Here is a 27,432-nt window from a genome sequence, read left to right as displayed (position 1 = left end):
CTCCTTTTGGACTCAACAGGCTACCTAGTGGCTTAATCTACTACTAAAGGTCAGGAGAATGTCATTCATGTTCCATAATACCAGCTACACTTCTGGAGATATCTTGGAAAATGAAACTGCGAGAACATTCCAAGAAAGTTCAGTGGAATGATTACCTTTGAGAAGATTTTCTTGACAACACACAAACTTTTGTGCATATATCACCATAATACCCAATAAAAATCAGAAGTCCCCCTTGGGACTGCTCTGCTTGCTGTGCACAGTATTTCAGATGGGCTGGAAATATGAGGATTCAGCACTACCATGGAAACTAACTCATGGTTGCTCACCCACATTTTCAGTTTAAGCATTCTCTGTTACTTTGAATGTTATTTTCTTCCTTTTGAAGAAAGGTTTCTTATGTAGCCTCCTAAAATAACACCTAGGCCTGGAAGATGCTAATCACTGTATTTTACATCCCTCTTTGGATAAAATAGATTATTCTCCAGTCAGTGTTTCTGGTTTAGTAAGTCACAAAAGTAAAAACATTTTCTTATTTATAGTTCTCGCTGGAATTACACTGTGGAAACAATGGTTGTATATAATTGTTAAGACTATGCAAGACTAGTTGATTACAGGATCAGAAAATATTCTCAGAGTATTAGCTTTTCCCCAGTTTAAGAATCTTTATTCAAATTATAAGTGGACTTTAACAGGCAGTTCTAGCCCTTGAAACCAGGTTCTGTGTCCTCCACCACACTGATGCTGGTTTCTGTCTAAGCCTTGTACACTGGAGTGCTGCGAGGAATGACCACATGCCAACAGCATCATTTCCTGACAGAGACATGATCAGAAATTATAAGAAAAGAAGAGCAACTCCGTGACTAAAAAACTTTAAGAAGATTAGTGGCTACTTTAGAAATAATCAATTGAGAAGGTAAGCATGTTGTTTTGATTAGAGAGCCAGACCTAGGAAAAACAGCAAGAATAAGAGAGTGCAAAAAACTGCAGAAGGAAAGAAGAGATTTTGGGTTGTTACTGCAGAGGGCCTTTATTCTCATTAGTATTAGGGGTTAGTATTGTTTCCAGCTATGAAGGGTAATTTAGATTATGTTGATCTTATATCACTGAGACAAGGAACTGGACAGATTCTGCAGAAGAGAAGTGTGTGACTCATGGAAAGAGTAGCTAGTGAAGAACTTGCTCAACTTGAACTCTTGCTTATAGGGATTTTATTTACCCCTGGGGGAGGGTGAAGTTTTCCAGCTTGGCATAGAGCTAAACTACTTTACCAGTAAGAGAGAACTTGAAGTCTCATTTGCTGAGAAGATAAGCTTTCATGATACAGGCTAACATGTACTGAAGATTATTGCACAGCCAGAGAGGAAAAATATCCTTTAAAGGATGGGGATTTTTAGCTGTGAAAATTAGCTAATGAAATATTCAACACATATACCTAACTACATTAACTCTTTTTCTTTCAATACACAAGACAAACCATCAAACATTTATTTACAGCAGGTACACTTAATGAAAAATAAGGAGAAATTCTCCCTGCTTTGAGGATCCTTAGGAGCTCTCTCAACAATAACACACATATTCTCCATAGAGAATTAAAAAATTCTCCTTAGAGAATTCACTCAAAACTATTTTATTATTTTTATTTGTAATGTCAATAATAAGCAACCTGTCTATTGACATTACTATGGGTACTTGAAAAAAAATTAGCTGTGGAAGCATTGGGAAAGAGTAATATACAAGAAAATTACTTGCTAAAGAGGTTTATTTAGTTTAAATGCAAAGTCAGCCTCAGCTCATCTATACAAACAAGCTTTAAAAGAAGCCCCCCCCTTCCCCCCCCACTTCCCTGATGTGCTGATCAGAGCTCTTAATAGTAACCTACAACACACATAAGTTAAGAAAACTCCCCAGTTTCTCCAGAACAGGGTAGAACTTAACCCTGAGGTACAGCCTGCTTGGAAAGTTGGAGGTCATAGAGATAAGACAAGATTTGGATGCTGCATCAAAACATTTTTAATAGGTGAGTTATAAATATGGATCCTCTTTTTTTTTTTTTTTTACAAACCCCACATCAAATTGTGAGGAAATACTGAAGCTGTTTTTGTTAATATTTTGTTCAGCATAACTAACTATTTGTAAAAAGACTTTGTTCTACCTAATTGTATTCTTCAGTAAATGAGATCCTCTCTGCAATAGAAACGAATCCTAAATTATTTCAGAGGGGAAAAGCCCACCTCATTTTAAGACTAAGAAAGCCTAAGAAAAGGTAGCAGGTGTGAAAGTTCAATTTATTAGCCCTGTCTTTGAGAAGAGCTAAATCAATTAGTATAAATCTATTCTAGTCTTTGAAGGATATATGGTAATAGAGGACAAGAGAAGACTGAAGTGCTGTACAATTTTGGCTTGGAAAAGCTTCTTTAAATGCTGTAGATGAAGATGTCAGTACTTGATGAGTTTAACTAAAGAATCACAAGAGATTCCTGCAGACCCTGAAGATGTTATGTACTGTATCTTTCACAAAACTGACAAACACTCAAAAAACCCACTGGTGTTTTTGCCAGTCAGCACTTACATATGGCCTTTGTTCAGGTTTTCTTGACTGGAGAGGCTTTCTCTCAATTTAAATTGTTGGCAATCATAATTTCTGATTTTCATAATTGTGCAGTTGCCTTTAAACCAACTCTGGAAATCATCAAACTTAACAGTCCTGGAGCAGAATCCTGATCCTTGTCAGCCATGGCTACAGCCCTACAGAAAATGAGGGGGAACACAGGTTAGTTCAGCTTTGAAGGAGTGAAGGTACTACTTGATTTTAGGTCAGAGATGGACATCAATGTGCTTTGAATAGGAACAGACGAGAAGCTTCTGTGCAGGGTAGATAATTCCTTTTGTCTTCAGATTACTTCTTTTTCGTTCAAGATTGTACATACACTGATAGGTCAAAACTGTGGTCCTTGAAAATGCTACATTTGTTTTGGAAGAAATGGATAGGTACCTAATTCCTTTTCATTTTTCTTTTTTTTTTTTTCATAAAATTTTAAACTTTAATATGAACAAAACACTAGGATCTTGAATCTAGAGAATTTGAATTTTTTTGTGTGCTGCTGGCTAAAGGTCGACACAAGGAAAATGAGAAAAAGAGGCTGCATGAACTGAAACTTCATGCTACAAATGCCTGCTTACCTGGATGACCCTGTTCTGGACAGATAATTGTTCTTCGCTTTACAGCCCGCCTACACATGACTCAAACAAGAATCTCACTCACAGACAGGCTCTTTAGCGCTGGGGCATATCCTTCAGACTGTTTTTTTCTGATAGGAATGCTGATGTGTAGAGCTGAAAGGCTCTGCCTGCTGCTGGCGTGTGTCGCGTGCGATGTGATGTTGCAGACGCGTGCGATGCGATGCAGCCTGCAGACGCGCGCACTCCAACAAAGCATCCCGCAGATGTGCAGCCGTGGGGCTCGCCCAGAGACATCCGCGCCTCTGCCGGGACACGGAGCCAGCGCCGGGGCCAGCCGCACTGGGAGCAGGGAGGCACCGGAGGCTCAGGCTGCCCCTCAGGTGGCCCCGGTGGCGGCAGAGGAGCTGCGGGCACGGCAGGGTTTGCCGGTGGCGCGGCCGTGCCGGGACGGAGCACAGGCCCTCTGCTGTTTACATGCATCTGCTGCTGCTCATGGTGAATTACGAGGGCAGCTTTGAAACAATCTGACGGTCATAGAGACTTGTTTTAGATACAAGGGAGGATAAAAAAAATATGATTTTCATAATCATGCCTTTTTTTCTTAGGCGCAGGTGAACACTTCAAAACTGACTAACCTGAGAAAGATTCTAGTCAAATAGACCCTCACATCACTTTGATCTGGCTAATTAGGGACTATGTTTTGATTATCAGGCCCTACCATGTCCCTCTTGACTAAGCCTCTTTGCTATAAAGCCAGACTGAATTTGTATTTTCTCAATGCAGGTGCTGGGCTGGTGTGTCTCTCTACGGTACTATTGTGTTACAACCTGACTGGTGGCAAGATCAGTTCAGACTGTGCCTGGCATTATCTGTAATGTTTAGGTGTTTAGGTTTTCCTGGAGTCTGCTCATGGGCAGCAGCTGTGCTTGCTTCCACCTGAGGCTGCTTGTAGGTGTGATGCCACACCTCATCACAGATGCAAATGTTAATTAAGGGTGGAGGGGACCCTCAAAGGTCCTGCTCAGACCAGGGTCAGTGTTTAAGCATCCTGATGCAAAACACAGACATGCTACAGACTGACATTAAACATCTCTGCAGACATGTCTTGCTATTGGAGGAAAAGTGATGGAAATGAAAGCCCAGCATTTTATTAACGAACTACCTTTAAAAACGTGGGGAAAAAAAATTTTAAGTTTTATTTCGTCACCTTCCACCACAAACCTTGAAAGAGCAGTAGAGAACCTATACACATGCTCCTAACCTCTAGCATTGGTGTGCTGGGAGCTGCTCCAAGTGGATCATTAGAAGTAGTATTCTGCCCTTTTTTAATTTGGAGAGCCAGGATCTGCTGCTCCATGTGCCCAGCAAGTCTTTTAACTATTTTGTACCCTGACAATCAAGCTCAGGTGCTAAATAGGGCTGGCTTCCTGTCTCTGTGACAGGCAAAGCAAGATTAAACAGGACAGTAGATACCCAAGCTGTCCACCCAACTTCATCCCAGGCTGTCAGAGGGGGAAACAAAACAGAAAAGGCTGTGAACACATTACCTTTCAGGTTATTCAGCAGCTGCTGCAGGGGTAGTCATGGCTGGTGTTCCCACGAACCATGGCTCCTCTTTCCATAGTTTCATACTACTTCTGTCTGCTTCACTTCCATTTCCACTGATTTGCTGGTCTGCCTAGATTATGTACAATTATGGAAATTTTAAGACATTTTTCAATGCTAATTGCAGTCAGAAGCAGCTTTATTTTACACAGACTCTTTCTTTCAGCTTTCAAAAGTCTGAGAAGCACATGGTGCAACACTGAAAAATCAGGGTCCACTGCTGAAGTTTATTTTTGTAGAGATTAATATTTTTGGCATACAACATAGTCATGCTGCGAAAGTTTTCAAATATTAGTTATAATATTTACTTTGATTTTGTGAATAATATGTTAGTTTAAACATGACTTCTAAGGTAAAGTGAAATAATTGTATGCATTTTCTTATTTTTGTGGTCCTTTCCACCTAATTTCCTCTGTGGTTTATTTATTTTCAGTGTACATGGGGCTGTACAAAGAAACAAACAAATTTTAAGGAATAGTGTAACAAAAAAATTCTATAGATATTTTAATTGTTTTGTAGACAAGATATATTTATTTCCTGGAGGGGAAGAATAATTGCACCAACACAGTGTGGATATTTTCATATCTTGAAAAAAATCTTGTATTTCTGAATAAGTTATTTTCTGTATGTGAGGATGAGTGTGAAACTGCCAAATATCTTGGAAGGGATTTCTGCTGGCTTGGTAAAACAGAATTTAAGACTATACAAACCTATGTAACTTCTTTAACTACAGCTATTGCCAGTAATTTATAAAGAAGCTTACTCCTACTTGCCTTAAGTGTGTATTTTGTTGGATATGGTGTTGGTCAGTGGTGACAGACTGGCATTAGATTTTGCAAAAAGGATCCAACTTTCAGTGTGACTTAATGAAGAAAAAAACAAAGTCCGTATTGCATTCTCTTTTGGTAGTAGTCAGAGTGGGAATGATGACCCCTACCCCCACTATATTTGTTTTCTTTTCTCATCCAGACTTGTGGCTCTGGAATATCTGCATGCTAATCTGTCTGCTTTGGAAACTGAGTGCCACACAGGATCTGTACTGCTCCAAGGTGTGAATTCATATAATGGAGCAAGCTCATTATGAAAGCTTCTTGGCCCCTGAAGATCTAGGCTGCTTCAGGGGCCATGTGGCTCCAGTCAGAAGAGCTGGCAGGATTTGTTGCTTAGGCTGTGTTTACAGTGCCTAATGCAGCAGTCACTGATTGCAGTGCCAAGTGGGAGTGTGGCCTTGGGAGATGATGAGTTCTTTCAGAAAAAGTGTTTGGGTAGACACATTCATGCATCTTGGATTCAGCAAATCCAAGAAGGGGGAGACAGAAGATTGGTTACCCAAGGTAATGTAGTGTGAGTCTGGAATTACAGGGATGTGCCAAGTATGGTCACCAGAGACCTCCAAATCACAAGGAAGGTCACCATTAGTGAATGGGTTCAGCAAAGCTCAGCTGCTTCCTTCCAAAGCCTCACACATCCATCCAGGCCTAGTCTGAGTTAGTGAGTGAGTTAGGAAGTGAGTGTTAAGTACCTACATGAACAGACTGAGCAGGACTTGTCCTTTTGTGAAACACTATTAATGATACTTATACTGTGGTAGCACTCAGGAACAGGGCCTTAGGATCCTTGAGGCCTTAGGATATTAGTACAGACTGTAGAGTAATTGCAGTTTTTGCCTGAAGGAACAAACAATCAGAGTTGGAAGGTACAGTTCTGTTTGAAAAATAGCATGCAGAAATTATACCTACATGGTCTTACTCTGCAAATCACATATGGATTCAGAGTCACGTGTGCTATACATTTTAGTGACATAATAAACACCAATTACTTCTTTTTCCTGCTCTGATGAAAGCTAGACTAAGCTGTTTGCTTTTGTTCAAAATAAATACTCTCCACATTAGAGTCATGTTACCTGTACAGAGTTAAGGCTAAGGATGTAATTTATACTGTAAAACACAGGACTTTTTTTCAGATAATTGTATAGTACAGAAAAGGAAAAGAGCAAATACAGGTCTCCAGCTGATTCTCAGCTTACAAGAAATTATAGACTGCTTTTCCTCCTTTAGCTCAAAAGAAGTTTGAAGTAATATTACTGAAGCTAATGGAGCTACGGTACTGTAGAAGTTTTCTTAAATAGCCAAAATTGAGGCTAAATACAGCATTTAGCCATGTTAAACTCTAGTGTTAAATGTGAGCTCCCAGTCCAGCTTTCCTTACAAGCCAAGACTTGCTTGTAAGGATCTAGGAGCCCACCAGGGCCATTTACTGACCCTGTAGCTGGACGCATCAGGCATTGCTGATCATTCAGTTTACTGCCTGGCTAATGTGGGTATCAAGTCACAGGGAGATGTGGTGGCACTGTGATGCTTATTGCTGGCTCAGATGGCTTCACCCTCAGCATAACACACAGCACATCCAAGCATCCTGCAAAGGTCCCTGTGTTCTGTGAGCCAATGCCCCAAACACATCGTCCATGAGACAGGACAACAGTTTGATGAAAAGAACAGTGGAGGTCTGAGTGCTGCCAGCTTTGACAGCTCAAAACTATTGTCCTTCATTCAACTCATGGGACTGACCCCAAAGTCGTGAGACTTGAGCAAAAACATATATGGCAGTTTAGTTCTTCCTTTTCTTTTGGTTTGAATAATGCTATTTTGGGTCTTCTTATAGATATTCACACTGTCAAACTGGCTTCTCCTCTGTCCATTAAGCTTTCAAACCTTGAAGCAGTCATATCATCTCATGAGGGCAGCAGTTCTGCCTCCTGCATCTGTCCTGCTCCCAGTCTTCCTACCAGCTCTGACCTTCTCAGCCTCACCCTTACAGCAGAGCATCCAGAGGTCTGCCCCTCTGGTGGGTGGTGTACAGACTAAGGAACTTATGTTCCTTATGTCCACCACTTAGTCACAAACCACAGGGGATAAGAACAGAAACAGTGCAAACTGCTTTCCCAACTCTTCTTCAAAAAAGAGGGCTGTGCCTGAAAGGTGGTGTGAGATACTAATTCCTGTTTGTCACTGCTAACTCAAGTCTGTGTCTTTTCCACAGGAGCTAGGAAGGCAGCCAGAGCAGGTTTCCCACAAGCAGTGCCACCATTTACTAAAGAATCCTCAGAACTTTTATAGTCACCTGGCTTGATTTTAAAAGGGCAGCATCTTTCTGATGCTGATCTGTGCTGGATGAACTTCTTGTCCTTTGGAAGCAGAAACTTCTACAGGTGAAGAAATTTTGAGCTGAGATTTAGTTTGCAGTGGTGGTTCACTGAAGTCCTCTTTTAGCTGTCAAAACTTATGTGGCCAACCTGATGTGTTACTGAAGCCAAACCTGGTCCCTAACATCCAAGACCTTGTGGAAAAGAAGGAGAGGGAGGGAAGAAACAAAACCAGATAGCACACAAATTGACAAGTGTGGATTTCCTTGCTAGAGGAGAAAAAAAAAAAGAGAGAACACTGAAAATCAGATCTGTCATGTAAATTTGTGACAAGTGCTTGACCTCTAGCAATTAATTTCAGATAATACTAAAATGGTTTTATGCCTTGGTGACTCTATGCAAGGCATCCACCTTTATGGCTATATTTCCCTTTTTCCCTTGAGGTTCCTTACCATTTGCTGTACAGTAGCCAGTAATACACCACATTTGCCCCCTGCTTGACATGACTTAAACCTCACATTTCTTAAAAGCAACTGGCTTCTGCTGTGGAATGATGCAGTGTTTGCCCTCTGTGTAACAAACCCAGCCACACACAGAGTTGTGATCTCATTCTGGAAAACTTCTGAAGGACAGTAGCCTTGTGCAGAGCAACAGTCCTGAGTATCACATCAGTTTCTCACCACTTAGTCCCCACCTCCCTACACTGGTTTCAAGGTGGTTTTTTGTTCCCTAAATACTATAAAAACAGCATAGTAGGGATTCACAGTAATTAGCTTCTGGAAGGCTGAAGAGTTCACTTGCTGGGAATGTCTTCCAAGTTAAAAAGACAATAGTTGTATATGTTTGCTATGAGAAGAGGCAGTAGTCTCACAGTTAACTTCCCAGCTAACTTCAAACTGGGGCTCTGAAATGTTTAGGCTTTATCTTAGTTTTTCTCTGAAGCATCACAGAGTTTGATTCTCATTTAACCCACTCTGGATTTAGAATACCCAAGTACTTGTAGCATTTTCTTTTCAAACACTGGGTTTCAATTCAGTTCAGACCACTGGAGGCACAGAAGCAAAAGCCTTTAACATTGATGTGGATCCCTTACACTGTGACTATAGCAAGCTCCAAATCATCATCTATTTAAAACATCTATTTAATTTTGAGCAGTTTTAAATAGATGAGAACTGAAGAGGAAGGGACTGTTGTGCTCCTAACACTGGCTTTTGCCTAGAATCGAGTCAACATAAAATCCTCCTGTTCCCCTTGCCGTCTGTGTAGTTGTGCTAAGAGCATTTAAGAGCAAAATCTCATCAGTTTGGAGCTGGGGTCAGTGTCCTTAAAGTTCTGGAAAAGAGCAGAGGAGAACCCTGGGAGGAGGACCTGAATTCCAATCTATTGGATTTGCAAACTGATTCTCCACATAGTTTCTTGGAAAGAACTTGGACATATCAGCTTCTGAGTATTTTAAAATATGTACCTTCAGGTTAATTTGTGAACTTTTTTTGTTTACAGTGCTAAAGTGGTTAAGACACACTGGAGAAAAACGTGGGCAGTTTTGCTTATACATTAATTACGAGTATACAATTGTGGTTTGTATTTCAGTCTTTACTAATACATACTGCTTTACGAACATAAAGAAAAACAAGGAACAATACAGTCCCTCCTAATCCTGCTAAGAGCAACCTCTGGCTGAGACGGAGGAATGTGCTTACCTTAAACTTGTGTAAAGCGCTTTCATCGAGTCTCCACCTACAGTGAAGCACGTATATTACGCATTTGGGGCTTTAAAGCCTCACCTCCATTGAAATACAAGAGAGAGGTTCAGCTGTTGCCGAAGTACACGCACGCTGCCACAGCAGCTGGGGCAGCTGTGCGGGCCGGGTCCCAGGCAGACGGCAGGTTCGAACAGGTATTCCCGAGGCTCCGGAGGCCGGACCCCGCGGCCTCCCCCTCCCCACCCGCGGTCACCTGGCCCGGCTGGGCCCCTCCGCCCGGGAGCGCCCCTGACGTCACGGCGGCCCAGATTGGCTGCGCGGGGCCGGGGCCGGCACCGGGGCACCCTCCGCCCGCCCCCTCCCCTCCGCACACGCTCACTCGCCGAGAAACTCTTAAAGAGGGGCTTCGGAACAGCCCGCACTGGCTTTAGGGCCGTTCCTTACACACGCGGGCAGACCCCTGGCAGCTCCGGCAACCGAGACATCTGCTCTCCATTGCGACCACCCCCCCTCCAGCAAACACCCTTCCCCTGCTGCTCCTCCTCCCTTCCCGCTCCGGCTCGCAGCTCGGCTCGCACCCGTCGCTTCCTTTCTTCCAACGATGTTTTCGTGCTCTACGGGGCGAAGTGTTTGCTGAACTTTCCTAACAGTTTGGGGGGAGGACGGGAGGATCCTGAGGCTTTTTCCGTCTCTGCCCCGCCCGGAGCAGGTTGGGGGGCAGCGAGCGGAGGAGGGATCCGCGCCCCGGGCGCAGGTCGCAGGCACACGCGTCCTTTGGCGGAGAGAAAACCCTCGCACCACAGCTCCGCGAAGTTCGCCAGCTGCAGGGGCTCCCGCTGTGGAAATGGGTCGGATCAGATGGGGCTTCCTTCTCCTCCTCACTGCCTGTGCGCTTTTGTCACCAGGGCTCGCAGCTTCCGAAAAGGGCAGGCTAAGGAGGATCACGTACATCCTGCAGCCCGGTCGGGGGAGCTCCTCTGGCAGCCAGCAGCAGCGCCCGACCCTCCTCGGGGGGGAGCAGCAGCAGCAGCGTATGTTCAATGTGCAGCTGAACACGCGCTACGGTGCCGGCGGCGGACCCCTGGAGCGGAGCCGGCGGATAAGCAAGCCGGGCAGCGCCGCCGTCCAGCTCCGCTTGGGCCCCGCCGGCCAGATCCACTCCAGCTCCGCCGCTCACGCCTCCTCCGCCAAGCCGGCCCGCTTCAGCTCGCGGCTCAAGGCGCCGCCGGGCCCCCACGGCAACAGCAGCGCCGCCCTGCCCCTTCGCCAGAAGCACCAGCTGCCGCCGCTGCCGGGGTAAGGCGCCCTTCCGTCCCGCACGTCCCCCGCTCCACCGCCGCAGCTCCCGACCACCGCCGGCATCTCCGTCGCGGTCGGAGGGAGGGGGGAGAGGGCGGGGGGCTGTCCGGGGGCACGGCGGCATTGCCTGCCGGGCTCCGGGGGCACCGCGGCATCACCGGCCCGGCCCCTTGCCCGGCGCGCGCGCCTTGGGCGTGGAACACCCGCGGCACGTGAGGCGGGGCGCGAGGCCAGATCCCCCGTGCCGGGAGCCTGCGGCGGCCCCGTGCCCGGCTGCGGCGTCGCGTTCAACCGGGAGCGTCCTTCCCGCCTTTTGCCTCCCCGGCCCGGCGCCCGCCCCGCGGCCCGCCCGCGCCCCGCCGGACACTCGTCCTTGTTTGCTGTTCCCGCAGGGTCAATGTGTGCGGGGGGCAGTGCTGCCACGGCTGGAGCAAGGCCACGGGCTCCCAGCGGTGCATCAAACGTAAGTAGCCGTGCGGTCGGGGAGGGGCGTGTGGGGGGACCCGAGGTGACCAGGCTTACACCTGGCGAGGTGGCGGATGCTGGGATCCTCTGTGGGTAGAGGGGTGCTGACTGAGCTGCAGAAACCACAGGGCAGATCTTTCCATCCTTTTAAATCGTTCCTTCCTAACCTTCACCTTTGCTAAAGGGTGGATAGTGGGTGTCTCTTGCATTTATTTGTAGCACAGACAGTGACATTTTTGGAGAGAGCTTTGTAGAGGCTTTGTATGTGTGAACATCCCCTCCCCATCAGTTCTTGGTTTTTAGGAGTTTTCAGAATGGGGGGCTTAACAGGGTAAAGAATCTACCAGAGGAGCACAGGTGGGGAGCAGGGAATTGCCACCTACCCACACTATCCCTTCACCAGTATGACACATGAATGATCCTGTGCTTGCACCATGGAATTTTTGAAGCACTAAACAACATGAAAGAAGTAGGTTTGGTGAAGGTAGAGTGATGTACCTTTACTGGGATAACTAGAAGCACAAAATTTGTGCATAAAATAACACTGATTGAGTCAGTCCTCCTATGGTCCAATTGTTCTTTCTGATGGGAAAGCAGAAGAATTTCTGCTGTTTCAGCCAAGACTCAGAATGATTGCAAAAGGCTAAACTGGAGTGATGTCATGAGGTCAGGAAAGACTGGAAGGGCATAAGTCTTCAAGAAACTCCTTTAAGTATCAGTGAGATTGGATAGGTCTGGGAATATTGCTGTAGTTCAACAGGACACATTGCTGTCCCTGAGAGAGTTGCAGTAAGCAATGCTTAAAAGATTTTTTTTTTCCAGTGGTTTTTGTGCTTGTGTGGGATTTTTTACAATAGGGAGCAATCACTTTAGTCATCCTGACTAAGGTCAAGTACCTTTGACCTGCACGGACCTGTTGCTAAGAAGCAAAGACTTTATGACAGTAGTTAAAGACAAAACTTCACTATTTCCCTACTAAGTTAGACATGTATTTAAGATATTCTTCTAAATTAACATTTTCAAATGCATGTTGCTATGTTAGGTTAGTCACATTTTGCTTAACACCTTATAAGTACTACAATATTTTCCTTCAGCTTATAGTGGTATTTTTAGGCTAACTGCAGAGCTTGATAATTAAGCTACCTTAGCTTAAAGACTAGCTAAGAAAATCTCTTTGTAATTTCAGGACATTAGGTGAAAAATGTATTCACTGTGTTATTTTCAACCAATTTTATTTTCACTATTTTAAACAAGACCCAAACAATGTTTTGGGTTTTTTAATGTCTTTTCCTCTGTCTTCTAGTAACTTTCATTTCCAGGCAACTTTTTTTGTTTGTAAATTAAGTAATTTTCTTTGGTTTTTGTCCTTTATGTTTGTCTTTTTCACTTCTCTGATTATCATTCATCTTTTCTTTTTGATCCCCTTTTATTTTTAGAGTCTTCAGTAAGGACTAAGACAGTTGGATTTTTATGTAGAATTTAATTAAAATCCATTAATTACTTGGCTAATTCATACAGTTAACTGGAGGAATGGAGTAGCAGAGACAAAGTTAAAAGAAAGAAAGTAGCGGGATTTTCTCATTTTGTGCCTCTGATATTAGGCTCTCCTTAGCATTAAATATTTTTATTCCCTGGTCTGATGCTACTCTAATTCCTCCTGGCAGTGGTATAATACACTTGGCTTTGATTTTCTCAGTTTCACCCCTCTCTTGGCAGGCCAAGGGAAGCACTGAACGTACTGAAGTTGTCCGTTTTGTAGCTTAGGCAAACCATGAGACAGCATTGACTTGATTCAGCTATGGAAGATTAGTCTCACAGTCATAAAAGCCAGATATCACCTTTTCTGGAAGCTCCTGATGTTCCTTTCAGAAGAAAAGAAAATCTGTAACTGAACAACAGTTAACCCCTTTGTTTCCTGTAAAATTTTAAGTGAGTTTTTAGAATTCAGATAGCAGGCTCTGTTGGTTTTGAGTGGCTTATTGCAGCAATGGATTAACTGTGCCACAGATGCTGGCACACCTGAGCTGACTTGATGCAAAGTCAGTTTGATTCTGTCAGGGTTTATTAGTTCAGGCTCGGTATCACTTTAATAAGCTATTTAGTCTCTAGGGTCAGATTTTATTATTTTGCATGGTGCAAAGCCCGAGTTAATAAACCCCAGACCCATACTGGCTCTTTCCAGAGCCAACTTCCATTTGTCTGCATCATGCTTCCAGAACCAGAGTGCTGAGAGCCAGCTCTGATCAGCGAGGTTTATTAGCTCAGGTGTAATCCCAGGCTGGAACAAGTAGCATGTGTTTCTGCTCTGCTGCACCTGTGTGAATAAGCCTGCCTGGAACCCTCAGAAAGAGGGGGTGAAGGGTGGAGGTCTGGTCTTGCAGCTAGGCTGCCTTGCCTTCCCTTCCCTTTGCCTTGCCTGGTGGTGTTTGCCAGCCCTGCTTTCTCACGCGTGAGGCTGTGGCTGCTGCTCCCTTGGGTGACTTCTGCCTGGGTAGGTGGCAGTCTCACAGGGAGCAGTGGCAGCCACATTGCTTTTCCCTCAGTAGCAGCAACAGGGGGTGTTTGAAATGTTCCTGTGCAGGTCAGAGGGCAGCATCTGTATAGAGGAGGCAAGGGAACTTTGCAAGTCTTTTTATTTAAATTTTAGTCTGAAGCTGAACTGCCTGTTGTGTTTACATTTGTTCATGTTCTCTTGGAAGCCTGACAGTCCTCAGAAGGTGAGCTTCTGTCTTTCTGTAAACTGTATGAGAGTGCCTACCATATCCAATTTAGGCATGTAGGGTTTTCCCCCCTCTGTCCCTAATATTTGTTTTACACTGTAAAGTTTTAAGAACTTTTTTCAAACTCAAAGTGACTTAAATTATGAAGAGCTACATCATTCTAATTAAAAAGATGAAACGCTAACAGCATTAAAAGTATTCAGAATTGCTTTATGCTGGGCATTGATGCCTAACAATGAAAACTAACATTTTTGAAGCTTTCATAACATCATCCAACTTTGGGTAAAGAAAAAGGTGGGAAAAATTGAACCACAACAGTAAACATCTTGGAAAGTCAGAAGCATGTGAAAGGGTTTAGGATGAGGATTGTCTTCCAGTCATAGTTATCATAGGTTATAATCTGTGCAAGTGCAGTAATGAGATACCACCAAGGCTGGAAAAACCACTTTTGTTTAGTACTTGTTGCATAACAGAGCTTTATAGAAACGTTAATTAGCTCTGTAACATGTCTGTAAGGCAAGTAAAGCTTAGAGTGTGGGGTTTTTGTTATTTCATTTATGGAAATTAAGCCATAGATTAAATGTGGTCTTGGACAAGTTATAACAACTGTCAGAAAGACCTGTGCTGGAAGTCAGGAGTTCCCACCACCCAAATGCATGTTTATCTTGTTGAAGTCTGTTGTCTCCTACTTCATTACTTACTACTAAATTTCTGTTAGTTAAAGCTACTTCTACAAAATGGGCTCTTCTGCTTGTTCTGGTTTTGTTTGCTTAATGATACAAGGAGCTGTTTTTCATATTGGGAATGTAAGAGAAAATTACCTATTGCATGGAGAATCTGATATCTTAAAAAGATAAATGGGAAGAGCCACCTTGTAGTAGTAAACCCCTTGTGAAATGTATAATATGTTCTGTCTGGAGTATTAATAGCAGTTGTTTGTGAGTGATCTCAATGTAAACTGGATGGTTAAAAAAATGGGAAGGAGAGAGCCAGAAGTTTTTAATGGCATGAGTTTTTTACTGCAGGGGTGTAAGAAAGGCTCATAGGGCAAAGAGGCGAGGAAGTGGAATTTGAAGCAACACATTCAGAGTAAATTTCCTATAGGGAAAGAAATTGCTGTCTGTGTAGAATCCAGGTATGCCATCATTGTCAATTAAGATTAAAAGGGCGTTAAGTCTTTCTTAGCTGAAGGTGTTGTGTGTGTGTGCATGCGTGTATTCCCTGCATAGGGCTAGTACTTTAGTGTTGGAACTGGACTGAATTCTATGAGTTTGATCATGAGCTGTCTGTCATGTGCTTGGGCACCTTGGGAAGGTCATCAGAAAATATGAAAGCAGGAAAGAATTGGCTTTTTCTTTCTATTAAAGTATTATCTTCCTAATTCTCTTTTTAAAAAGGCTGCCTGACTCAATGTTAAATAAAGACATTACAGAGGTTTAATTTATTTTTCAGAATAAGAAAATGCACAGCAGTAGACTCTTGCTGCTGTAGAGGCAGGAGACTAGAAAATTGTGTGAATACTTGCCCTGAGGAAGGGCCCCTTTTGTTCACTTTCGGAATCTGCATGGCCTCTGCTTGTGTACTTCTGTTCAATTTGAGCCACCTCCTCCCTAAATTTCAAGAGCTGTACTTCTTGCTGTAGCTGAATAAGCATGCTACAGCTTTGTATCCCCTTCAGGACATGGGCACATGGCAGTGTAACCCAGAGGCTCCTGATCACCTGGATAGAGTGTGCCCTAAGTTCTTGCCACCTTGTGCTCCTGAATTTCTTGGGGAAGGTGAGGGAAAGATTGCATGTTTAGGTCTTGTCCTGGAATAGGGTTAGGATCCGGACCTGGAAACTTAAAAGAGTCCTCCAATTTAGATGTAAAACTGTGTCACTAAACATTTTAGTATGGGTTGCTCAGAATCTACTCTTTTTCTGTCTTCAGCTCTTAGAAAGGGGTATCCAGGAGAGCTGTATTTTCATCATCAGAACCAAGTACTCCAAATGTTTGCAGCTGTTCTTCCTGGTGGCTTTCTGGTCACAACTGGTTCTCGAGGCTTGTGCTTAATCAGTTTTGTGGCTTTGAATTTTACCAAGTTCTGTTTACTTATATTGTGTATACAAAGCCTAACTATAACATACTGTCCCCAGTGTTGTTTCTTCTCATTCCAAGACCATCATCTCAGTAAAAGCAATATCGGTCTCCTTCAAATCATGCCTAAATCAAAATTTAATATCTGAGTTTTAAAGAGACAAACTACTTTGACATTAGTCCTTTTTAATCTATCCTTTGATGCGATTTTTAAACAATTCAGAATTGAAAAACTGAAAGTTTGAGAAACTTGGTTTTGCCTTTGCTGTGCTTGCTACTGTAATATGTAAATAAAATTTTTGATTTTCATGTACTGTAAATGGGCTTTTGTAGTGGGAAAGCTCTTGTTAGGCCTTGGTGGTAATTCTACTTTGCTTTATTTTTTCACTTACTGAAAGGGTAGAACTGCAGGGTCCAAATTCTTGTAGTCTTTGTCTACATTAGCAAATAGCATGGAAACCCTTTGGGTTTGATGACGTGAGGCCCAGTGCACGTGTGTTTCAGGGCTTAGTGTTTTATTTTGGACAAGGTGTAGTCTGGTCTTGTGGAATGAACACCATTATAAGGTTGAAATACATTTAGGTGCATTCTTAGAGTGCTTGTGTTTTGAGTTTAGCTTTTTATTATTTCAACATATTTTTTTCTTTGCATCTTAAAAGAAATAGAGTGCTCACACCTGAAGATGGTCCCACAACACAAAACAAATCTCTGTAAGTGCAATTGGTATGACAGCTTCAGGGGAGGCTGACCTGAATCAGCACTAATGCAGACTTTGAACACAGTGTCTGTCTCCTAGCCATGGTTGGCAGCCAACCTCCCTCCTGTGAGACCTGGCTGTAAAAACACTGTGAGAAGATGGGGGAGCTGTTAGCTGCTGCCTGCTCTACACATGACCATGCCATGTGCCATTCCCGCATTTTGGTGAGGAAACTTAAGTCCACAATTAGTATGAAGTGAAACCTCCCCGGCCTTCTCTTTGTGAGACACTGGGGACTTTACTGGAAACAAGCTCATAATGGTACATAGTCTGTTTCATACAAGTGCTACAGGTGTGTATAAAATTAAGACAGAATGAAAAAAAAAAAGAGAACCTTTAAAAAAACTTGTCAAGATGATGTGCTCTCACACTGGAGCAGATGACAGATTGATAGTGAACTTGTTCAGCTCATTGCAGCAGACATTGTTAACAAAAGAAGCAAGACCTGCAGTAAAGTTGTGGTAAGTCTACAGTGGATAAAACCTCCTGAACACTTATCTTCTTAATAGAGACTCAGGAGGAACACTGAAAACTGAGGTGTTTTGGTTTTATTTTTTTCCCCCTCGCTTTCAATTTGTTGGCTGTTTGTTTTCAGTGTGTAACTTGGAAGTGGAGTAGAAAGCTGTGTATATGCCAGGGAAAGCCATAGTTTGTCCCTCAGTTGTGCACTGCCTCGTTCTGCGTGTGTGTAGGAAGAAAATGTTGTATTGATAGAGAAGTGATACTTTGATACTCACAGTACCAGTCTTACACCTTTCTCCTTACGGCCACTCTTCCTGAGAATGGAGAAGGGAAGAGCTGGAAGGAGGGGCCCTCCCCTCTCCTTCCTGTCCTGCAAAGTGGCTTTGTGTATGGGATCAGTGAGCTTCCCAACCTTGGGATAAGCAGGGCTGTAGTGAGGGGTGGGGTTCTGCTCTCTGTGAGGCCTTGAGAAAAGTGCAGCACTCACCACCAAGGGCTGCTTGTGCCAACTGATCCTGCCTTAAAGGAAGCTTGGATTGCCTGGGAGCTGTAGGATTTGTGGAGGGTAGATGAAAAGGGGCACACATCTCCCTAAACTGTCTCCTTGTTCAAACTCTGGAGTACTGGGTGTTAATAGATTATTGATGGTTCGTGTGGCCAAATCAGTCCATGCTGTGTAACTGATATGTTAGTTGTTAGATTGATGTTGGGTTAGGATTGAGGTTTCTTTCTTTAGTTGGCTTTTGTTCTACCTTTAAAAGCAGCAGTACTTGTGTAGTCTAATTTACGCCTAGAAAACAGATCCTGTGCATTGACTAAAGAAAGAAAGCAAATGTTTAGCATTTCTCCACACCTATGACTGCAAACACAGAGGAAAGAAACATTTTACATTTAGTAAGGCAAGATGTTCATTTAAATACAGAGCTAAAAATAGGTCTGCTTGGGCATGTTCTTTTTTTGTGAACTGCAGATAGTAATCCCTGCATGTGGGAAATTGGTTTGTGTCCTATGGCAAGATTTGCTTTTTTTATAATTGAGATTGGGTTTTTATTATCCCTAGATGGAAGTTTAGGCCTGGAATTTCAGAGAAGTTCAGTTGAATTATGAACTCTTATTGAGAATTGGTTGAATTTAGAGAAAACTTTATTGTGCTTACTGTTTTGTTACATTATTGTAATTAATAGTTTTTTCTCTAGTCTCTTTTTATAACACTTCAGTTATCTGAATCTTGCATCCAGTTAAATATTTCCAGTTGCCTTTTTACTGAGCTTGTCTTAGTTCAATTTCCTGCAAATTTATTACGAAGTATTTTGTAACAAAATGAGTAAGCAGTGTATTGAGAAACATTAAGAGAATTAAAAGGGATTGCATTCTGGAGTGTTAACCACTCAAGCAGCAAAACCAGAGTGTAACATGTAGATTTGCTGGTTTCCTTGGCTTAGTCCATTCTGTTATGAACAATTTTCATTTTTATTTGTGGGCACTGGAATGATAAAGGGATTTGTAGCATGTGAAATGTTTGTATTGTCAGAATGTGCAAAGTTATAATTTCCTATAATTTAATACTTTAAAATGTCTCTCAGATGGTACAGTCTTAAATATTTATATTATATAAACTCCAGTAAACACAACATGAATGAAAATTATGTAACAGTGTGTTACATTCTTGTTGCTGATAGAATAATGCATCCTTTTGCTAAAGTTAAGCTTTTGAAGTATTTGAGTACAGTTGCTATTCAATTCTGATGAGTCTTGGCATTCAGAGATTATATTATGGAGATACATAGAATATAATATTAGTAAAGTACATTGTTGACACTAGGTTAAGGGAGAAACTGATTTTTTGTGTGTTTGTTTTAAAAGAAATATGTATGCTAAAAGCATTTTTTTTTTCCTCCCTTCCTGGATGTCATGTTTACATGCCGTTGTGGGAATGAATCTGGTGGTTTGAAATGGACAGCAAAGAATTCCAACACATGCTTTCATTTGAAGTATATTTAGGGAAAGAATTCCTTAAGACCATATAGTTATGATAAAAACAAGTTCCTGTGTAGAAAGACACAGATGGTTGTAATACTACCTCCATTAGTAGTGTAGCAGTCACACAGGTTTTCTGCAGTTAATGTAATTTCTTAGGATTATATAGAAGTAATTTCTACTTTTTTTTTATATAATGCTTTTACAAGGTTGTATCACCCTTGGTTGCAAATTCCTCTCTCCTTAATTCTCAATGAATGTTTAGATTACTGGATAAATATCTGGTAAACTTTTCAATTTTTGAAACCTCTTTGGTGTGAGATACTCGGAGAACTAGGTCCCCAGAAAAATCAGTTCAACTTTTCAGTGAACTTTTGGGTTTCTAGACTCCAGTTGCATCCTCAGTCCTGGCAATGACTTAATACTTAAAAGGGTATTCAGAGTGAAAGTGAAAAAGTAAGTGGTGAGCTAAGCAGTAGCATAGTTTGGAGAACAGGAAATTCTTTGAAACCATTGATCTTCAGGATGTCAGCACCATATTCAGATTTTTCTGAGGCAAACTGTAATATGCCTCTGTACTTTCAGAACCCACAGCTTGTTGCTTTCCAAGGAAAGTGCTTCTCTGTTTTTCTTCTGGAATCCGTGGGGGATCATCACTCTGTCTTTCAATCCAGCAGGAGTTAAAGGTGCCTTTGTGTGGAGTTGCGGTTTTATATGTTTTATTACATCTTTATTCTGTCATGGTTTGTTCCAGTGTATCCCCATACTGTTTTGGTTTCTCCCTGAGTTTTCCCGCCTTTCCCCAAGTGTCAGTTTCCCTAGAAAATGCCAAGTCAGTCCCCTGTCCCCTCCCAAGTGCCTTGTCTGTCACTCGGTGCCCCTTCCCCTACCTCTAGAAACTTCCATCCAGGGCACCGAGTGATTGGATGAGGTCCTGGGACCCCTACCCTGTCTCCCCCTCACTGCATCCCCCAGATGTCAATCCCCACAAGAGTCACTCCTGTCTGTTCCCCACTGGCTGATCGGGCCCCCTCCCTCTCCCTATGTAACATGTTGCCAGCACCCCTCAGTTGCTCTTGTTGGCTGGCCCCCTCCGGTGCTGTTGGGTCCACAGGACCTCAATAAACATCGGATTTTTGCCCCCAACAAGTGTCTCTCCTCATTTCCTCGCCGTTGGAATCAGCAGCGACCTCAGGACCCACAAAGCACTCTCCAAAGCCCAGCCGGGTACAGCGGAGGGTGCTTCCACTCGCCCTATTCGCCCCGCAGTAGAGCTAGCTGGGGCTGAGGACAGTGCTCTGGGGCGGGGACGCTGCACCTTTGTATCACAGCTTTTTGTTTAGGATGTGCACTCAACCAAAATGAGCTTTGGTTTGGTTTCCTTGTGTGACTGAGGAATAAAAATCTTGCATTCATGCAATAAGCCAGTATTTGGTATGCTTTTAACAGTATTCCTATGTTGCATGTAAAGAAACTTGAAAACTCTACCATCAGCACAGACAGATGTGCACAGATGTCATAGTGTTGGTTTTTCCCCTTTCTATAAACTTGATGCATGCATCGTTTCTCAGTCATTTTGTGCTGGAATCTGAAACAGCCCTATACTTAAAATACTCTTTCCAATTGCTGTATTTTCTATTATTTGCCCTCTGGCATGTATTGTGCCTGACAGGATTTACACACTCCTGTGGGAGAAGTTGATACATACTCTGCCAGTGTGCACTGTGATGAAATTTATTGGAAGTAGTTGCATTCTCTTTAAACTGGTGCTGAATTATTTTGTGTGCTCAAGAGGAGAAAAAAAAAAAAGTAAGTTTCATGTGGAAAAAGAAATCTGGTGGATGGGTGTGTTAGAAATAGCATAAGACTCACAACACTGTTACAGTAATTGTGTTAAAATATTAGAACTTTAGGAATGACATTGAAAAATATTTATGGACTTTTAAGTACAAACCAGCAGCAATTGTTTGTTAAAGGAAATACTTAAAGGTGGAGCTGAGGCTAAAAGGCTAGATACTAGTGTGCAGACAATTTTTGGGATATTTAAATTTGTTTGTTATGAGTTTTGCACTGAAAAATAATTTTTTGTGGATTTCTGTTCTACACAAGGAAATAAACTTGTATATGTGTTGTTACTTTTGAGGAAGTTAAAAGAAGTGATTAGCATAGGAATGAGATTATAATGATCTTAATCCGAGAATTAGTGTTAGTTTGATATTATTTTAATAGAAACATTTTTAGGACAAGTAGAGTCAGTTATACTTGTATTTTTGTTCATTTGAAGTGGAAAAAAAAATACATTTTTATCTAAACTTCCATAAATGACAATATTTTATACTTACTGATGCCAGATAATAAATTGTGCTTCATTTAGAATGTATTGAAACAAATTACACTCTGTATATATAGAAGTTTTAACATATTTGTTTTGAAACTATTATAAATCTTTTATTTTAGGTCTTGCTTGTGCAAATATTTATATATACTTTAACTGTAATGACATGAGCATGTGGACTGAAAAGTGTATATGTATAGATCAGTCCCAAACCAACATAAGATGTTTTGGAAGGGGTGTGTATAAACCTAATGTTAATGTTGTTTTAGCCTTGCTTTTCTGAAAGAATGTCACAAATACAACCATGATATGCTGATAGGCATTTGTCAAACTTGATAGTAGTCTGTCTGAGAGAGTGGTGAGCAGTAGTTGATTAGGGAAAGATGTCTAAAAAGGATGAGCATATGGGATACAATTTTGGGTTTTCTGTGACTTAGGTACTCCCAAAGCAAATGTGTCACTGTGACTTTATTTTCAGTAGATTCAGATTACATGGTTTAAAACATAAACCAACCCAAGACAATCCTTGTTCCTTCCCTACTGCATTGGGTCTGGCTGAGCTGGAGCTGTGCTTTGCATTGGTACCTAGAAAGGTATTGGTAACATTCCCGGATTTTGGCTACCGCTGACCAACGCTGGCACAGCACCAGCAATGTCTCCCAACATTCCCTTCCCCCCATCAATGGGCTGGATGGGCAAGATTCTGGGGGAGGACACAACTGGGAAAGCTGACCAAAGGAATATTGCATACTAAATGACATTGGCTCAGATAGAAAAGCTAAGTAAAGGTGAAGAAACAGATGGCATTTTTTATTTACAAAGTTTGCCTTCTGATGCAGCCCCTACAAACTGCTGAAGCCCTGCTTCCTGGAAAGTGGCTGAACATCAGTTGCTGATGGGAAGTAAAGAATAAACCTGGTTTTTTTTTCTGCTTTATTTGTGTGCACACAAACTTTCTCTTTAGTAATCTGTACCTATGAGTTGATTTTGATCTTATTCTCTTTCCCCTGTCTAGTGGGAGACTGGTAGAGCAGCTTAGTGGTCACCTGGCATCCAGCCCAGGTCAACCACACCACAACCATACTTCTGGAAAGTGAGGGAAGATTGGATATATTGTCTATGCCTGGCCTTTCAATGTGGCCAACTTCTGTTGCACAGCAAGTTTTGGATGTTGCTGCGAAGAAGCTCAAAGGGCAGATCAGTCAACCTCTGACAGAAAAATCTATTGAGACTTATTAAACATAAAACTAGCACTCTTGCTCAGGAAGTTGCTGAGCCTCTAATTCTTAAAAGCTGTAGTGGTATAAACTCTTATTGTGTCTCACCCTGTCCTTAATTATCTACCTTAGTAATGGAGGGAGAACACTGGACAAAGTGGAGCTCTAATCTGATCCACTAAGCTTAGTCTCATTATCTGCATCTTTGCCAAGCTCCATTTTGAATTTCCAGTCATGACCTCCTTGAATTGAATAGGATGAAGCCAATTGCCTTTAACAGCAGTATATTGGCCTGCTTTTCAGTTTTGAACTTAATACTTCCATGCTTCAGTTTTTGGAAGCTTAGCTTTATGGAAAATACTGGTGTTTTCAGTTTTATGGGCCATTATTGTTGTCTTCAAACAAAATAATTAGGTCATTCATTTGGCACAGTACAGCTGTCTTCAACATTTTAGAAACTAAACTGCTGTATTATGTCAATTAAAATGTTCATTTTAATTATTTCTTAAAAACATGATCTTTTATCCAGTTGTGTGATCTTCTATAATGCAACATTAATGAAGAACTTCAGTCAAAATGTTCATTGCTGTGAAGATTTAATGGATGGGGTTTTCAGCCTGTTGTCACTGGTCTTATAGTTGCTGGATTTCCTGATGGTTCTTTTGTTAATGGCCAGTCAGAGTAATGCTGTTTGTCCTGCAGAGCATTTGCTTTATGTAAGTGTAATGTGTTTTAGGGTTTACATTACTGTCAGTGAAGTAAGAGTGTTCATGTCTGTGTGGGCAAAAAAAGATGAGGTAATTTCAAAACCGGTTCTGTTTCTAGCTTTATAGTTTTAAATTCTGCAACCTTCACTTTAATCAGTAGAAACTCAAGTGTTTGTAGGCTTCTGAAGCACAACTTTGGTTCTTAACTACAGGAAAAAGAGTTGCAGTCTTTCCAGGGTTGTCTTTTGTGTATCTATACATTGTTACTTCACTTTTGAGAGGAGATATGGCATAATCAGTGTCCCAGCAGAGTGGTTATTTTTTCATACTGACTTCTGGTGTGGTCTTCTTAGTTTACTTCTGTGTTGTCATTGGTTTTTAAATAATTTCTTGAGAAACTTAGAGATTAATATAGGCATGTGTCCATAAATCTCCAGAAATATAAGAATGCTTTCTTAATGTAAAAATGTGTCTTTTGAAAGTCTTGCCTTTTTTTAAAGATTTTTTTTTTGAGATGTTTTTCTGAAGCACTCTCAAATGGGCCCAGATTCTTTACTGTGATCTTTACACATTTTATACAGATGGCCCAGGTGATGGGGTCACTCTTCTGATCTCATGAGTCTCTCCGAAGTCACTGAAATTTAACTAGAATTTTAGGCTCCTGAATTTATTTTCCAAGATATGATTTATTTCAGTCATGTGCATATAAAGGAATTTTCACTGTTTATGGCAAAATCTAAGTTTTATAAATAAGGCACAAGGAAGATTTGGCTTATCTGTTACAGCATATGCTTGTTGCAAATCCCTTCTCAAGTTTACAATGAAAATAGTCTTCATTTTTTCAGAACTCAAAGACAAGACAGAGTCTCAAAAATAAATAGAAGTGAGCAAATTATTAATTTTGTGTTGCCAGGGAGGTGCATAATATGCAGTTAAGGTAGCCTAGCTAAGTATTATTGAAAATAAGGTAAGTTTCACATAGAGGGGAAAATGTATGTGAAAAAACCCCATGCAAAACTCAGATTTAAGTTGTAGGGCAATTCTGGTGTTGCGTGCAGCTGGTATATATGATACACCTGCCAGTGGATGAACTAGGCCTCCAAACTAACACAGTCCTAACCTATTGAGTTAATCTATGGTGTAGACTCCCATGTTCAAGATATTAACTTGCCTATTCTAGTAAAAAACTCGCCTATTCTAGTAAAAAAATTTATCACCTGACATATAATTTTGTTGATGTTAAAGGATCATTAACAATATTAAAATATACTTAGTTTGTAGGAACTAAGCTCAGCCATGCTTTTTTCTTATACATGCTTCATTGTATACCATCTTTAATGAGAATAATGAAGAATTATTTTCTTTCTTTTAATGCTAAATTGTGTCCTTTAGATAAGATAATTAATTTGTTTTTCCATCTTTACGTGATGGAAAAATTTCAGGATCCAAAATAAATCCTCAAGGTAGACATGCCTTTGCAGTATTATGTATATATATAATCAGCAGTTGCTTTTGCTTTTCTTCCTTCCTCCCTCCCTCCATTTTTTGGATGGGATTTGCTGCACCTCCAAGTTTCTTGTCATTCAGAGTGGAGTTGATATTGCATTAACTGCATCTACAAGCTAGATGTTGAGTTTAGGCTGGTTATTCAGACTCCCTCTGTAGTCACTAGATAGAGCAGTGTAAAGCAGTGTAATTATTCCTCTCCGAAGGCAAAGTGTATTTTAAATAATCTGATCCCTTTTCACTGATGAAACAAAGAATCTGTAGAAGCTGGTCTGGGATAATCACAAGCACCTGTCATTTCTGCCTAGGTGTAGCAAGTCTTTGTAGCAGCAGTTCAGGTCTCTTGTGTTATTACAGTGGGGGTACTGCAGGAAACGTCACTTGGGTTTTAGAGTGGGAAGGGTTGAATTGCTTCCTGCTCCTCTGCAATGTTTCGGTGATCTATAATGTGGCTGTAGGGTTTCATTCTATGTACCTATGCAGCATCTAATTTTAAAATAGTAGTAAAATGAATCCCAGCCTGAATCAGTAGCAGAATTCTGTATCTGTGTAGTATTGTTTCATCAGATGCAGTTTAGGTTTTTAAACTATGAGAAGGGATACTGAACAGAAAGGACTAAGATTGGAAATAATGCTATATTTCACTATTTAACTGGTGCACTTTTTAGATGCAGAAAATTACTTTTTGAAGTTGTTCAAATGTTGTGCAAGTCTGTTTTGCTAGAAATCAGTAGAAGCTGTACCAACTTGTACATTATTTTTTGTGGAGCTTAGCAATGTTTCTCTCTCCTACTCCAGTTAACAATAACAGTTAATACTTTTTTTTATTGTGGGGTGGGTTTGCATTTTCCTTCATGCTTTGTTTCACAGGTACTTTTTAAAATGTCTTTCCTTAGCTAACTGTGCACCACCATGCCAAAATGGAGGGATGTGCCTGCGACCTCAGCTTTGTGTGTGTAAACCAGGAACAAAAGGTAATTCCTGTGAGGATACAATCGTGCAAGATACATCTTCCACTGGAGGCCGGAGCCCTGCTGTTCCCCCGTGGCCCATACCCCAGCAGGCTGCCCATCAGACCTTCTCTCAGAAGGTGCAGGTCCCACCAAAGGTCAGCCCTATGGCTCAGATGGCATTCACAATCAAGCAGAAGCCTCCTGTTGGGTTAACTCAGCAAATGCAACCACAGTAAGTGTTTTCTTTGCTCTCAAAGTAGTTCAGTATGTCAGATTTATAAAACCTTGTTCCTTGTAAGTGTTTTCAAAAAATCTGATTTGTAAACTGTCACAGATTTTTTTTTAAATGGCTTCTTGTTTTAACTGTAAGATTTCAGTGGATGTTTAGACTGTTATTCCTTATGAGCCAGATTTCCTTACCTGAACAAAATATCCCATGGTATCAGTCAACATCTGTTTTCCTTAGAATGATACTGCTGTACTAATTTTGGAGGAATTAGTCTTAATTTACACTGGTGACCTTTTGGGTTTATCCTAGAACAAAGTCTGACATGGAATTCTGACACATTGTGTAACTGAGGAGAGTAAGATTTGGTGCTTCTATTCTAGTTTCTTCTATTTGCATTATGTTTTCTCTTTTAATAGAAGTGTGCGTGTCTGTGCTACAATGAATATTTCTGCTTGCTTGTGTTTGAGGTTCAGCATTGTGTCTGACTGCCATAAGCAGCAAGGAAATACCCATCTTGTTAGAGAATTTTTTCTCTTTAGTGTAGCTGGTGACTTAGCCAGTCTTTGATATTTTTTCTCTGAGCTTTAAATACTTAATGTGAGTTACAATTCTCTAATTGTACTGTTGTTTTTATTGATGTGTGCAACATTAATTTATTTCAAGATCCCTTTTGATAATTTGGGGAGGGAGGTGCACAAGAAGGTGGCAATCAAGTGGAATGTGAACAGTTTTAGGTGTTTTCAGCTACTGTTGTTCTTCTGCTTTCAGGTGAAGTCAGTGGCAAAAGGTTTTCTGTCCTGTAGGAGGTGTTGCTTTTGGAGAGGTTGCTTTTGCTTTTAAGGAAGGTGTAGTCTGTCTTGCTTCTAGTCTCCAGAGAAAGATAATCAGGATAATCCTGTGTTTGAAACTGTAAAAATGAATGTGGAAGGGTGGGTGGTATATGATTATACAATTCTGCACCTGAGTCATCATAGGCTCTTGACAACAAAGTGCCACTTCCTTTCCAAAGCTACATCTGAGAACAGAGATCATTGGACACTCAAGTGTTATTTGTGGTCTCATAACCCCTTTATAAGGTTTTTTTCCTCCTAAAT

At 41.5% G+C, this 27,432-nt stretch overlaps 1 protein-coding gene and 1 long non-coding RNA gene across 13 annotated transcripts in view; one reads left to right on the top strand and one right to left on the bottom strand.

The window, feature by feature from the left end:
* Positions 1-649: 649 nt before the first annotated feature.
* On the bottom strand, positions 650-9,929 carry LOC146767956 (uncharacterized). Of its 2 annotated transcripts, XR_014954391.1 has the most exons (4): positions 9,631-9,884; positions 4,731-4,861; positions 2,573-2,748; positions 650-813 (listed from the first exon to the last, which is right to left on the bottom strand). It is a non-coding gene; the product is annotated as an uncharacterized LOC146767956 (long non-coding RNA). The 2 variants fall into 2 exon arrangements; XR_014954390.1 differs by lacking the exon at positions 650-813 and having other exon boundaries at positions 1,747-2,748; positions 9,631-9,929.
* The window catches only part of LTBP1 (latent transforming growth factor beta binding protein 1), a 189,319-nt gene continuing 171,622 nt past the window's right edge, over positions 9,736-27,432 (top strand). For 9 of the 11 annotated variants that reach the window (XM_085576884.1, XM_085576883.1, XM_077782060.2 and 6 more), the window contains exons 1-3: positions 10,015-10,929; positions 11,325-11,395; positions 26,053-26,341. In XM_085576884.1, the coding sequence (XP_085433010.1) occupies positions 10,478-10,929; positions 11,325-11,395; positions 26,053-26,341 (812 nt within the window). In that variant the 5' untranslated portion in view covers positions 10,015-10,477. Of the gene's footprint in view, positions 9,828-10,014; positions 10,930-11,324; positions 11,396-26,052; positions 26,342-27,432 lie in introns of those variants that run through there. The other 2 variants (XM_085576881.1, XM_085576882.1) reach the window with 2 other exon arrangements.

This window comes from Lonchura striata, chromosome 3 (assembly GCF_050655825.1).
Source record: "Lonchura striata isolate lonStrDom1 chromosome 3, ASM5065582v1, whole genome shotgun sequence".
NCBI classification, from domain to species: Eukaryota; Metazoa; Chordata; class Aves; order Passeriformes; family Estrildidae; genus Lonchura; species Lonchura striata.
The sequence above is the reverse complement of the archived record's forward strand: the minus strand, read 5'-3'. Positions and strand labels throughout refer to the sequence as shown.